Source organism: Episyrphus balteatus, chromosome 2, assembly GCF_945859705.1.
Source record: "Episyrphus balteatus chromosome 2, idEpiBalt1.1, whole genome shotgun sequence".
NCBI classification, from domain to species: domain Eukaryota; kingdom Metazoa; phylum Arthropoda; class Insecta; order Diptera; family Syrphidae; genus Episyrphus; species Episyrphus balteatus.
In genome coordinates, this window is record NC_079135.1 from 126,844,540 (window position 1) to 126,858,391 (window position 13,852).

Genomic DNA, 13,852 nt, shown 5'->3' on the forward strand with positions numbered 1-13,852 from the left:
TCGTCTCTACAAAGTTTTTAACAAATCTATCAATCCGTTTTGAGCTGCCAATAATAAAGACACTAGGTACGACCGGGTAGTACCCGTCCTCACTAATACCCGGGTACCCGAGTATTACTCGAGTACCCGGGTACCCGGGTAGTTCGGGTACCCGGTAGTTTCATGTATTATAATACCCGAGTACCCGGGTACAATAAATATATTTGTTTGTTTTATTTGATAGTGTTTGATTTAAGACTATTAGGGATATGGGATCTATGATGGGTGGACATTTTTTTTTTACCAAAAACCAAAAATGATTGGTATATTCTAAGCTACAATTTAAGACAATAAACACTAACATTGGTTTGAGGCGTTCTTATATTATAAGCGTTTAAAGGTAGCCATATTGATTTTTTTCCGATTTTTTTTTTAATCAAACGTCAAAACTTTTTTGTAACTTTTTCTAATTTTATGCTTACATTCCCTCAATAATCGTATCAGATTTAATTTAAGACTTTAATCTGGAAAGTGTATAGCGTAAATCTGGAAATATTTACATTTTAATGCAACCACTTAAAACAAATTTTCGCTTATTTTTTCAAGGAAAGCTTTTTCAAATCTCATTTTCTCCGCTTTTTTTTACTTCATATTTTGGAAATTTTTGTATGGAAATCTATAAAAATCTGAATAAACAAAATAAAAGGTATCTTTGCACGTGGCAAGGACCCTTCTCCGGTGGGCATACTTCGGCCACCCAGAGGAATGGAGACGATGCGGATGTTGCATCTTTTAATTTTTGCTAGGAAACCAAGTTAAAATTCTTTTTGACGACGATTCTTTGCTTTGACTGGAGAACTGCTTTGAATTAATTTTTGCCTTCAATCTTATACCTATGGTGAAAACTCGGGTACCCGGGTACTCGGGTATCCGGGTATCAAGAGCTCTATTATGGAACGATATATTGGCACCCCTTTTTCACCAACCATTGCTTTTAAGCCAACCGTTGTACTTATTTTACTTTCCAAAAGGGCCCCAAATTCTTGTGTGCCCAAGGGCCCCAGGATAGTTAAAGACGGCCCTGGATATAACAATATATCGGGGAGAAGACTCTCCTTGGGTTCTTGACTAAATTATCAAGCAAAGCAAGTGCGCTAATTTAGCTTATATTTTTATTTGTCTTACAAAATAATATCGACTGATACATTCCGGGGGCTGAACAACAGAGAAATGCAATAGTTGTTGTGTCATAATTCTTTCAGATACTGACACGTATTAAAATTTGGGGAAGCATTTGCACCAAAATTAGGGGGATGGTGTTTTGTTACAAATTATATTTTATTCTTTTCACGTGTTTATAGACTTTCCTAGAAAAGTTCCAAAAAGGGGGATTAATTATATAAGGCTTTGGAGCCCCATCAAGGTACATCAAAACCTTTGGATAGTGACCAGACCATTTCATTTTGACCCTGGATGAGTTGAATAAGACGATGTAATGATAAACGGATACAGCGGCTGCTGTAAATTTCACCATTTAATGCAAGAATTGCCAAATAAGTTAAATATGCGGCTCTGTTGCTCATTCAAAGCTCAACAGAATCCATTTAAATTTCTTATCCACACTGGAAGTTCTGGAAAAAAAACTTTTTGAAGTGAAAGATTTTCTTCATGACCATAATGAGCCCATAAAAGTCAATAAAAGATAGCTGTACAACATTAATTTCATTTGTTTAGCTTGCTTTTCGCTAAGTTCATATAAACTAAGCAAATCATCTTCAAGAACAATAGGTATTATAAAGAAGAAATAATGTCAAACTTGCACTTACTAATCAGCAACCGACAGCCTAAAATACAATCTATCGAACTTATTTCGTTTTGATTGTAAGATGGATATTCGCTGAACTCATACGATTATAGCGAATCACAGCATTTAAATTGTTTTAAGTGTTGTTGAATAAAGGATAACAATTTTCTGTTCATTGGTTTCAGCAGCTTCATTTAAGTTTTGTCGCTCTTTTATTTTCTGATTTTCTATTTTTTTTCGCTGAGTTAGCGAAATGCTCAAAAAAAATAATAAAAGAAGAGCCTTAATTTATAAGCAATTCAAAAACAAATAAGTTTCTAAATGTCAAACTTATCGCTTATTTGATTTTAGCGCAAATAGCGAAAACTATTTTTTTACATTGGTTTTAATCGAATCAAAGTGAAGTTCAAATTTTCGTGTTAAACTTTTAGTACGGCTTCGATTTCTTCACTCTTTTATTTTTGATGTTTAAGGGTTTTCGCTTAGATTTTTATTAAACTAGAGAAATCATTTTAAAAACCGATGAAAAACATCGCGATCAACATTTCCGATCCATAAGAAGGCAACCCTATTTTAATGGAAAAATTGTCACATGACTAAATTTATCATATTTTTTTTTCTAGGTCATTCAAATGAAAAAAATTTAAATGCCAAACAAACAATAAATAAACCAAACAAAAGCCAAACAGTAAAAAAAATTAAATTATAAAATACATACTTTAAAAAATTTTGACCAAACTTTTTCAAATGAGAAAAACACTACAAAAAAATTTGTTTGAACACATAGATATTTTTTTAATATAGAAGATTAAACTATAAAATAAACCTAAACTCAGAACCGTTTCTATATAAAAAAAAAACTGTATCGTGCAATCCTTAAACTACGATAAATTACTCGTAGTAGGGGAGCCCAGGAAGGGATTTCGCGCGTTACTCGAGCGCGTCAGAAAATCATATGGGGAGAAAGCTTGTACTCAGTAATGTACTCCTACCAAATATAAAAGCTTGATACAGTGGTCTGCGTTGTGGGCAGCCCGTTAGTAAAAAAAAATCGATCCTCGGAAATACTCGAGCGCGTCAGATTAAGAAACGGTAGGTTAAGTACATCTAGAAAAGTGTATATTTCAATAATCTGACAATTTGAGCGTGGCATAAGAAAATGGGAGAGGCACAAAGTTGTACAAAAAAAAAGGTCACCTCGAAATACTCGAGCGCGATTAACTTTTTTTTATTCTGAAGGGAATTTTATCAGGAACACGAAAAACATATAATCTGACGGTTTTCATGGGGCAATATAGCCAAAATTATCGATAAAGCATGAACGTACAGTAAAAAAAAAAATACAATTTTTTGGTTCGTGTTGCTGAGTTTTTAACGTTTTTGTCGAAATATCTTTATTTTTTTTGTCTTATTTACTTACACTTATTATGTGGATACTGATTGACTTAAAAAAATCTAAAGAATTCATTAAATTGGATAAAAAATAACGTGTCAAAGCCCCAAAAGACGTTTTATATGGAATTTACTATAGGAGAATATCCAGTCCGGTCCAATACTCAAATTTTTGTATCGAGGTATAACGTGACATTCTTAACTTTATAGCAAAAGCCCCATCTTTAATAAATATAGAAGCTCTGATTGTCTGGTCATTACGTAATGTTCTTAGATTTGGGGTATTTTTTCTTTCGTTAAAGACCAGACGAGCAAAACTTATGACTTTAGGTAGGTATGTTTACTTTTTAATAATATAATATCATACGAAAGAAAGATTATCAAGTAAGTATCATAACCATTTTTGCTTACAGAAACACGAGATGACGACAAAGTTGAACAAGTGGAAACCAACCTGGAAGACGAATCCAGTTATTATGAATATTAAATTATTATTGATTGACCTTTGTATATAATATGTATATAATGTAAATTTTGTATTACATCTAGTAGGTAACAACCAGAAGAAACGAAAAATATTGTTTTATTCAAAAACTGTCTAATTTTTTTTTAAATTGTCAGATTAGCAATACACCTTAATATAATTGTCAGATTATCATTTAGGGTGACTCTAACATCGAGCTGAACCTACAGTAGAAAAATCTGACGCGCTCGAGTAACTTAAGTTAACAATATTTTTTTACATTTTCAAAAATGATTTATAAGTGTAGACCACGCCCAAATCGTCAGTTATTCAAATTGAACACTATTAGGAGTTCACTGAACGTACCCTCTCAAAATCTGACACGCTCGAATAACTTTTTTTTTTAAATTTTTTCTACCGCTTTTTGTAGCCACCCACCACTGTCTTATCGTCAGATTAATATTTATCGGTTATCACAAAGTCAATGCGAGTATACCCTATTAATATCTGACGCGCTCGAGTATTTCAATGTAGCAGTTTTTTTTTACATTTTCTTAACGTGTTTATAAGCTCTTATCCCCACTTAAATTTAAAACTTTCATATACTTTTTTTCGTTTTAGAACCTAATCTTCGCAATCCAATAGGTCCCCATGGCGCTCGAGTAACTGCAAATTTAGCATCTCGGGCTCCCCTACTATCGGTAACCCTACTCAAATTTAAAAAAAAAAAAAAACTAAAAACACTCATATTTCAGCCGAAAAAAACAGTTTCGTTTTTTTTTTTTTGCTTCGGTCAACCGGTTTTTTTGTCCTTCCAGTTTAAAACGGTTTTTGCAAATCGCTAAAAAAAAAAATTCGAGCAAAAAAAAAACCAGCGAGACGAAAAACTGAAAACTTTCTTTCTTTTTCTCAACTTACCACACAAATATATATTTTAATTCATATTCAGCTCAAAAAATTCCTCAAAACTCCTACGCAGGGTACGTTAAGAACTCTTTTAACAAAAACGAACTAAAAAAAAGTTTTTTTTTGTTGTCAAAATAGATTCAGTATTTTTTTTAATTGTAAAAACAAACAAAAAACAGAAAATCGGTTTTTTGGGACGGTTTAAAACCGGCCATGTTTAACAGAAAGGAAAAAACGCTTTTTGTTCAAACAACCGCCATCCCTACATAACATTTCAGATGAGACCCTCTTTTATCTTAAAAATGTTGGATACCACCTCCAATATACGAGAAACCAGGCGGTAACCCTTCTCAAATGAAGGGTCCAGGGGAAAACAGCATAAGTCCATTCCAACTCATTTCGAGAAAAACGCATTTTAAAATTTTGTTCTCCATACAACTGAGTACCTATCCTTAAAGCATAAAATTTATTTATTTTTTCAGCAAGGTTTAAATTTGTTTTATAAAAGTAAGGATCCCATTGGATAGTGCTCAGTAAATACTACAAGACCTCATCATTATTTTATTTATGACAAAAAGTGGACATGTTCCGTTTTTCCCCTGGGCCCTTAAAATGCTAATTACACTATTCGAAGTTAATTTTATTTAATAGAGTTAAAGGCTAAGACAGACATCAAATTTCTTTACTATTTTAAAAAATGTTGGTAGGCACCCTTAAAATACCAGTAAGTACGCGGCAACCCTATTCAAATGCTAAAAAAAAAACACTACAAACACTCATTATAAGGTTGCCCAATATTAGTTTTTAAAAGTGGCAACCTTATTTTTTTCTTTTTCAGTACCAGTTCAGAATGCGCTAGAAGAGGCAATAGCAAAAATATGTTAATGTTTATAGAATCAACTCTTTTTTTTTTAAGAAATGTACTGTGTCTCCATTTATAGAAAAAGACACAGAGTTCCAACTACAAATGTACAGAGGTGTGCGTTAATTTTGAACAGGAGTGTAGATTCATTTTATCATTTCCTTAAATTATAACAACTTTTTTAATACTTAATCAATGAGGTAGCAACACAACTAAGATATTATTTCAATGTTTCAAATTGAAGTCTAATACCACCATCCAAAGATGAAAAAACGTTATTTGGATCACAGCGATTATCCAATCGAGTTGAACCGCTCAAAACAATGTTAAAATTTCGAATGATTTCAGCGACTGCTATTTTTGTCTCCAATAGTCCAAGTTTCATTCCTACAAGAAGATAAACATAATTTAATCTTTCTAAGGTTGGGAGGACAAAGCATTTACCTAAACACATCCTTGGACCATCACCAAACGGAAGAAATACACATCTGTCGCGATACTTTCGATAAACTCCAACCTCAGGATCAAATCTTTCCGGTATAAATTCTTCAGGTTTCTCAAATATTTCTTCATCTTTGTGGAAGGAATAAGCTGATATATGAACTGTATCTCCCCGTTTCAATTGGAGTTTTGTACCATCGGAATTTTCAATTGTTGTAGGTATTGTGCAGATTTTCGTAAAAGTAGCCAAAGGTGGGAATAATCGAAGAGTTTCTAAGGAAAACAAAGTTCTTATACATTTTTAACCCTTTAATAATAAAATAAATGACCTTACCATGAATACACTGATCAAGATATGGAAGTTCATTTAATTTCTCAAAACTTATTCCATTTTCACTATCCAAATGTTCAAGTATTTCATTTCGGAGCTTCTCTTGCACTGATTTATTTCGACCAATCTAAAATAAACAACTTTTACTTTTTCTTAGATCAAAACTATTAAATATAGTTTTTTTACCAATAAAAGACAATGACTTATTGTTAGAGCTGCAGTTTCAAAACCATCAATCAAAACTGTTGTAGAATGTCCTGCTAATTCAAATTCAGTAAGTGTCTTCTTATTCGAAAGATTTATCAGATGATTTAAAATATCTGAACGTTCTTGTGGATTTTTTAATCTGTGTTCAATTAAGTTTGTGGTAAGATTTTTAAAGAAATCATCAGTAGATTTAGGGAAAAAACGTTCAGTATAAAGTTTCCTTAACCAAGGCCATGATGCAGTTTTTAGATAGTAGGATACACATTTTATAGATTGACTTATCATTCCAATGGCTATGTCATGAATATGACAGAGTTTTTCATTACCAAAAGCTCCAGCATCAATACCCCAGATGAAATTTGCTATTAATTCCAGAGTGAATCTTCCGGAAAGCTAAAAATCGTAAAAAAAAAGTTAAATTATTTCAAAATTTTATACCAATTAGTGAAACCTTAAATAAAATTGACTTGAAAGCCCTTTTCATGGGGGATAATATGATTTCTAAGCTTTTATACCAGTCAAATACAAAAAAAAATTATACCATTCACTCAATTCCTTTAAAAACTCATGAATCTTCGAGATAAGATTTTATACTAGCCAGTACCTAAGCTTTAGTTACGACTGTAGTTTCAACAGAAATTAATCACTTTTTGAAGTTTATACCATTTGACGTATGATTATATTCCTTGAAAAACTATGAGAAATGTGACTTACCATGATGAGATAAGTTTATACCAGTAATTTTTTTATTACTAATTGACAGCGATTACTAGAAATATATGAAAAATTATAACTTAACGTTAAAAATGATTATAACAATCAGTGAATCACAAATAAAGAGAACAAGAGTTCAAAAAGTTGTTCAACTTGTTTATACCGGCCACTTTAGGTCAGTTTAAACTTATAAGTAGATAGTAGATAGATAACCAACAAGATATTGTCAACTTTAGACCAGTTTATTTATACCAATAAGCTACTTAAAGGTAAGCTACTTATTGGTATAAACTGTTCTAAAGTTGACAATATCTTGTTGATTTTCTATTTACTATTTACTTATTGGTATAAACTAAACCTTGTTACTAAACAGACATTTGAAATTTCTTTAGACAAGTTTATACCAGTAACTTGATGAAAAACAAGTTCAAAATAGCAGTTAGATTCGTACTTGCTATTCAATAATTACCAATAAGGTTTTTTATACCAGTTATTGGATAGTAAAATTTAAAACACTTGAAAATTTTCGAAAATGTTTTCTAACTTTTCTTGCTTATTTATCAAAATTTCTTTGATAAAGTTTTAAGATTTTTTATACCAATTACAACGCTTGATTCTTTAATTTAAATTATTTGTTTAAAAATCAAATATTGAAGATTGAACAAAATAAAACCTTTGAAAAATATTAATATATGAAGATTAAACCAGTCTATACCAATCTATTTTAAAAAATAGTATTTTTATACCAGTTAGAAACATATGGAACCTAAAATAATTACAAAATGTGTACCTCTTTTGCGTCAATATTCTTTCTTTCATGGTCTCTGAGAAAACCAGTCAATTTATGAGCAACTTCCTGCATTGCTGGATATGATGAACGTAACTACAAACAGAAAAAAATCATATATTAAGTTAAAGTTTCAAAATAACTTAGACCATTTAAAGGCTAAACTTACTCTGCTAACTGTCAATCCTGTAACAATTTCCGAGCGTTTTTCCTTCCATGTTTCGCCAACACAAACAAAAGGACTTTGCATTCGAAGGAGTTCAATTTTCGGCATCGACTTAAAAAATCAGATTGAAATCTCTTTTCAAAAATAATAACACATTTCATACTTACCCATCTTGAAGATTCATTATCATAAAAACTGCTAAAATTTGTCAACAATATTTGTCGAACTATTTCGGGATCCAAGATAAATAGTCGTGGATTTCGTGATGCAAAGATACCAACAAACTTATCAGTATTTTTATATTTTCTGAAAAAAAGTTTCAAAAAACAAAATTGAAAATAATTTTGTCTACAAAAATATCAATTACTTCATACAGATAAATTTCATTTAATTCATCAACATAATTCACTTCGCCTCGAGCTGATTTGCTGAAATTTCCAACTAAAATAGCTGGTTTTGGTCCACGGATACCTCGTTTTTGCCAGTAATCAAAATTCCATCTCAAATAGACGTAAATTGATATCGATAAAATGACAAAAACAGATATAATTACTTCCAACATATTTAAAGAGCCAAAGGGCTAACTATTTTATTCACAAGGTGAAATGTGAGACTAATCGTCTGATGAATTTTAAAATTCAGTTTTGCCTGTCTAAATCTAAATATAAAATTAATTTCAAAGGCGTAGGGATTTGATAACAAATGGGTAATTTAACACCCTTCAATTAAAATAATTATGACCCGAAAATTTCATCAAGCTATTTATTAAACAACAAATTCAATTTCTTTATAGATTCATAATTCCTTTTCCTAACTCTTTCAACTATGTATTTAGTTTTCCACTAGATGGTGTTCATTCCATTAAAAAACTCAACCTATATAACATTAAGGTTTAGTTAATTATACGTTTGAATTGTAGCACTTCACTGTAAAATGTATACAGACGCCTAAATCAACTTTTGATAAACGTAATATCAACTGATAACAAGGTAAAGTATTTTGATAAGAGCTTAACATAATCGCAATCTAAATACTATGAAGTTGTTTTCATATTTAATTTGTGTTTTCATTAAGATAAACACTGTTTTAAGATTTTGTTAATGCAAGATAGATAGCTAATTTTAGTTTATTTTAAAAAGAGATTGTAAGCTAATTTTTCTGTTTTTAAAAGTTTATTATTATCAGTCTATCAAAAAAAGCAGGTCCGAAAGAGGCTCTTATTGGGCCCTGTTTATGCATTTTTATTAATGGAAATGGATAACTACCAGAGTGAACTGTAATTAGACCAGTGCCAATCCAGTTTTCAGAGGTTGAAAAATTTAGTATAAATTGTATATGATAGGGAAAGATAAATTGCCTACAAACAAATGGGGGAAAAGGATTTGGGTGGAGGGTGGGTGAAAAAGTGCGGTGGGTTCAAATATGGTGATTTTTTACGATTTCTGTCAAAAGTAGACCTGCTATCGAAAAAAGTTAAATGCAAAAGTTTTAGATAATAAAAAGGTCTAAAACTTTTACTGCAAAAATTTATTTTTATGTAACCCCAAAAATATTCAGAGAAATGGTTTCTAGTTTTTTTATTTATATATTTTACAAAAATAGTTGGATTTTAACAAAACCTAGTTAATTATGTTTTTCACCTATTTTAAATGTTTTTGAGCAAAATATTAATTTTAGATTTTTAACGAATTTAATTTGAAAAAATAACCAACTTTTCAATCAAAAAAGTTACCGAAAATTTGCCGTTACTAAGACTATGTAGAAAAACTATTGAAAAAAATTGAAAAACCACGATTTTTAAGATCGACTTTTCCGTAAATGATACCTAGTAGGTATATATTTTCGAGAAATATTTTTCCATAGAAACAAAAAAACGTCTGTGACCTATTTAATTTGAATCTAGCTTTGGAATTGCACTAACGTGCAAAGTTTTTGAGACACATATAGGTAGTATTTTGAAAAACACTATTTTTGTGACGTTTTTACGTAATATCTCAAAAACGTGATATAATAAAATTTTTAAAAAAATTAGTTTTGTTTAAAAAAAAAACCTGTTGACTAGTATTAGAATAAAGCAGAAAAATCGACCGGTATTAGAATTGAATATTAAAATATTGAAAGCGATATCAAATTTATTGAAACGCAGTTTAAAAGGGCCAAGTTTCTTCTAAAAATAAAGCAATTATTAAAGGTTTTACCGTTATTATTAACAGAGCTACTTGCGTCAACATGTATGAGGGTACGTAAAAGTAAGCCTTTTTTTACCGACTTCCAAAAAGGAGGAGGTATTCAATTCGTCTGTATTTTTTTTTTTTTTTTTTTTTTTTTTTTATGTTTGTTACCGCATAACTTTGAACTGAGTGAACCAATTTTGATAATTCTTTTTGTATTAGAAAGCTGGTGGCTGCAGTGTGGTCCCATTTCAATTTCATCTACATTTAGCCATAGGAACTATTTTAAAAATCATAAAACCCAGTTTTGAGCCATGGAAGTCGGTTCTGTTTTTTTGCTAAAAATGATTATTATTAATAAAGCCCGCAAAAGTAAATATCTAGCAAGCGGGTTTTAATAAAGCATTAACTTTACTACTAATGCTCAAAGAAACATTTTTTGCATCAAAAAATCGTAATTGCAATAAACTTCGCGTAGTTTCGAGATCAAATAATCATTTTTATCAAAAAAAAAACAAAACCGACTTCCATTATTCAAAACGGGATTTTAAGGTTTTTCAAATAGTTCCTATGGCTTAAACTGAACGAAATTGAAATGGGACCACACTGCTGCCACTAGCTTTCCAACACAAAAAGAATTATCAAAATTGATTCACTCTGGCCAAAGTTATGCGGTAACAAACATAAAAAAAAAATAACTCCTCCTTTTTGGAAGTCGGTAAAAATAGAAAAATATTTTTGTATTTTTTAAAATTTTTTTCAAAAAAGGCTCAGACAATTCAAAATTGTTTTAAATATTTGTCGCATTCAAATAGATGTTTTTGTTAATTTTAAAACAATTAAAAAAAATTGTTTTAACATTTATTATTTTTTTTTTTTAGTGTAAGTACCAAATTATAGTGGATTAAAATTCAAAAATAATAAAAAAAAATAAATATTTTTTAAAACTAGGTTTTATTTTTAATTTTGTGTTCAACATGATAAATTAATAAACACGACTAGATCATTTTTCAATATTTTTTCTATAAACTCCAATTCATAGAAAAAAGTCCAATGCCAATTATTGACCCATCACTTTTGAATAGATTCAAATTCTACGTTAAAATCACCAGACAAGCCAAGGATAAATGAAGTTGGATTAAGAGTTAATTCTTCACCATTATTTTCTCTCTTTAAACGGAAGTTTTTAAGAACCTCAACAACAGCAGCTTTGGATTCCAATTGTCCAAATTTCATTCCTTAAAAGAAAAAAAAATTTGATTATTTTTTGTATTAAAAAGATGTAAAAGTTTACAAATCCAACCTCCACATATCCTTGGTCCATCACCAAATGGTACAAAATATCCTTGCTGATTAAGTTCCTTTGCACGATCATCATCAAAACGTTCGGGTATATATTCATTTGGATTTGCGAATATTTCTGCATCATGATGGAATGAATATGTCGGGATGTGTAAAATCATTCCAGGTTCAATTTTAACTTTGTGGTTAGGTCTGCATTCCAAATATGTTTCTTCGCTGCACATTCGTGATGAAACCGAAATATAAGTGATGATGCGAATAGTTTCTGAGCAAAAAAAAAACCAATGAAATTAATTAAAAAGTAGCAGAAAGTAGTAAAAAAGTAGTAGAAAGTGGTAGTAAATATAAATATTACGTATTTGATTAGAAAACAAAAACAATAGATTATTTTCGAAAAAAATTAATTATGTATTCAATGAACACAAAAATTTAATTTTGGAAGTAGTAAAAGGCATCAAAAAGTACTAGAAAGTAAAATAGTAGTTGATAAGAAGTATAATCAAATACAGGATAAGGAGCCTAAACTACAAGCATTTTATTCAAGAAAAAATATAAATTAAGCCTTACTATAAAAATTTTTACGGTGCCAAAAAGTACTAAAAGTAGTGAAAGGTAGTAGAAAGTATTAAAAGTACTAGAAATAGGGAAAGTTAGTAGAATTTAAAAAGGAGCAAAAAGAATAGAAAAGATACAAAAAATCACAAAAAATTCTAAATCCTTACCCATTATACACTGATCCAAGTATGGAAGTTCCGTCAAGACATCATAGCTCATATTACCTTCCTCATTTAAATTCGCCATGATTTCAGTTCTTAACTTATTTTGTGTGTTTTGATCATTCGCCAACTAAGAAAAACACAACAATATTTTCATACAAAAACCTCATTAGAAATTTATTTGAACTCACATAATACAATGTATGGGCTATCACAGACCCTGTCGTCTCAAAAGTATCCAACAAAACTGTCAAACTATGACCAGTCATATCCTCAAGACTTATATTCTTCTTCTCTTGCAATTGAATCAAGTAATTTAAATAATCCGGACGATCATTTTTACTACGAAGTCTTAACTCCAGAGCATCTTTTTGAACTCCTGCAAAGAATTTATCCGTTTCTTCAGGATAAAATCGTTTATTTGTAATCTTTCGGATAAACGGTACCAATCCGGTAATGTAATAATAGCCAATTTTAAGAAAAGACTTTTCTATCATTGTTCGAGCCATGATGAACATTTTATTTGGTGCATCGTCAACTTTCAAAGCATCAGCATTAACACCCCAGATAAAATCGGTAACGATTTCTATTGTAAATTTGTAGCAAACCTGTTTGATTTCAATTTTGTTGCCTGATTTTTGTATGGAAGCGTTCAAATAGTTGATGAGCTTGTGACAGATTCCTGTGACAATTGGATGGGCTTGTTTGACCTACAAGAAAATTACTTAGGAGTGTTTAAAAGTCTCAGGTTAGATAAACAAACCTTGGCAGGACTTAAACCTCCCATGAATTCACTTCGGAGTCTTTTCCATTCCGAACCTTCTGTTAAAAACGGATTGATTGGAGCAACATTTTCCAACTTTTTATTTGCCTAAAAGTCAAAATAACCTTCAGATTTTATTCTTATCTGTGTTATCAAAATAAAACCTTACCCATAAAGATGGTTCATTATCACGAAAAGATTTGAAATTGGTGATCATAATTTCACGGGCCAAACTTGGATCAATTACCAAAATTTGAGGATTTCTTGTCATGAATATTCCAATGAATCTTTCACCAGATTTCTTATATTTTCTACACCAAAATGAATATTTTAAATTTTTGTTAAAGACCCAGAACATTTGTAACACTCACTCATATAATTCTTGCATATCAAATGCCAAATTACGGTTACGCTTTACAATACTTGGAATACTTCCGAAAATCAATTTTGGTTCTGGACCTTTGACACCTCTTTTCTTCCAAAAATCGAAATTCCATGATAAGTATAAGTAGATTAGTCCTCCTATGGCAGTGAGGAAGAATAAACTAAGCGTTAAATCTGCCATTTTTTGCGCGACAAATTGCTATTGACGCGAAGAGAAATTTAATAAACTAAGTCCAAAAAGTGGAAAAAACGCTTATTTAAGACGTCTAGTCTCCCGAAAATATTTGCTTATCAAGTGATAAGAACAAAAATTAATCTTTAATAATCAAGTTTATTAGGTGAACAAAAATTATTATTATTTTAGATAAGGATCATTAAGATTGACAAACATTTTTGGGAGAAACCATAAAACATTGGTTAATTGCAATTATTTCTATATTTAGGTAGGTACTTATATCCTGTTC

The 13,852-nt window shown here is 30.4% G+C and overlaps 2 protein-coding genes across 2 annotated transcripts; both read right to left on the reverse strand.

Moving 5' to 3' along the window:
• Positions 1-5,528: 5,528 nt before the first annotated feature.
• Positions 5,529-8,679, reverse strand: LOC129909737 (probable cytochrome P450 28a5). Its single transcript, XM_055986809.1, has 8 exons — positions 8,427-8,679; positions 8,220-8,358; positions 8,056-8,163; positions 7,890-7,982; positions 6,365-6,778; positions 6,182-6,305; positions 5,851-6,120; positions 5,529-5,793 (listed from the first exon to the last, which is right to left on the reverse strand). Exons 1-8 carry the CDS (start codon positions 8,612-8,614, stop codon positions 5,627-5,629), a joined length of 1,503 nt encoding a protein of 500 aa, XP_055842784.1. The 5' UTR covers positions 8,615-8,679; the 3' UTR covers positions 5,529-5,626.
• Positions 8,680-11,202: 2,523 nt separating this feature from the next.
• LOC129909738 (probable cytochrome P450 309a2) lies at positions 11,203-13,646 on the reverse strand. Its single transcript, XM_055986810.1, has 7 exons — positions 13,376-13,646; positions 13,162-13,315; positions 13,005-13,112; positions 12,433-12,951; positions 12,248-12,371; positions 11,527-11,790; positions 11,203-11,461 (listed from the first exon to the last, which is right to left on the reverse strand). Exons 1-7 carry the CDS (start codon positions 13,567-13,569, stop codon positions 11,295-11,297), a joined length of 1,530 nt encoding a protein of 509 aa, XP_055842785.1. The 5' UTR covers positions 13,570-13,646; the 3' UTR covers positions 11,203-11,294.
• Positions 13,647-13,852: the final 206 nt, after the last annotated feature.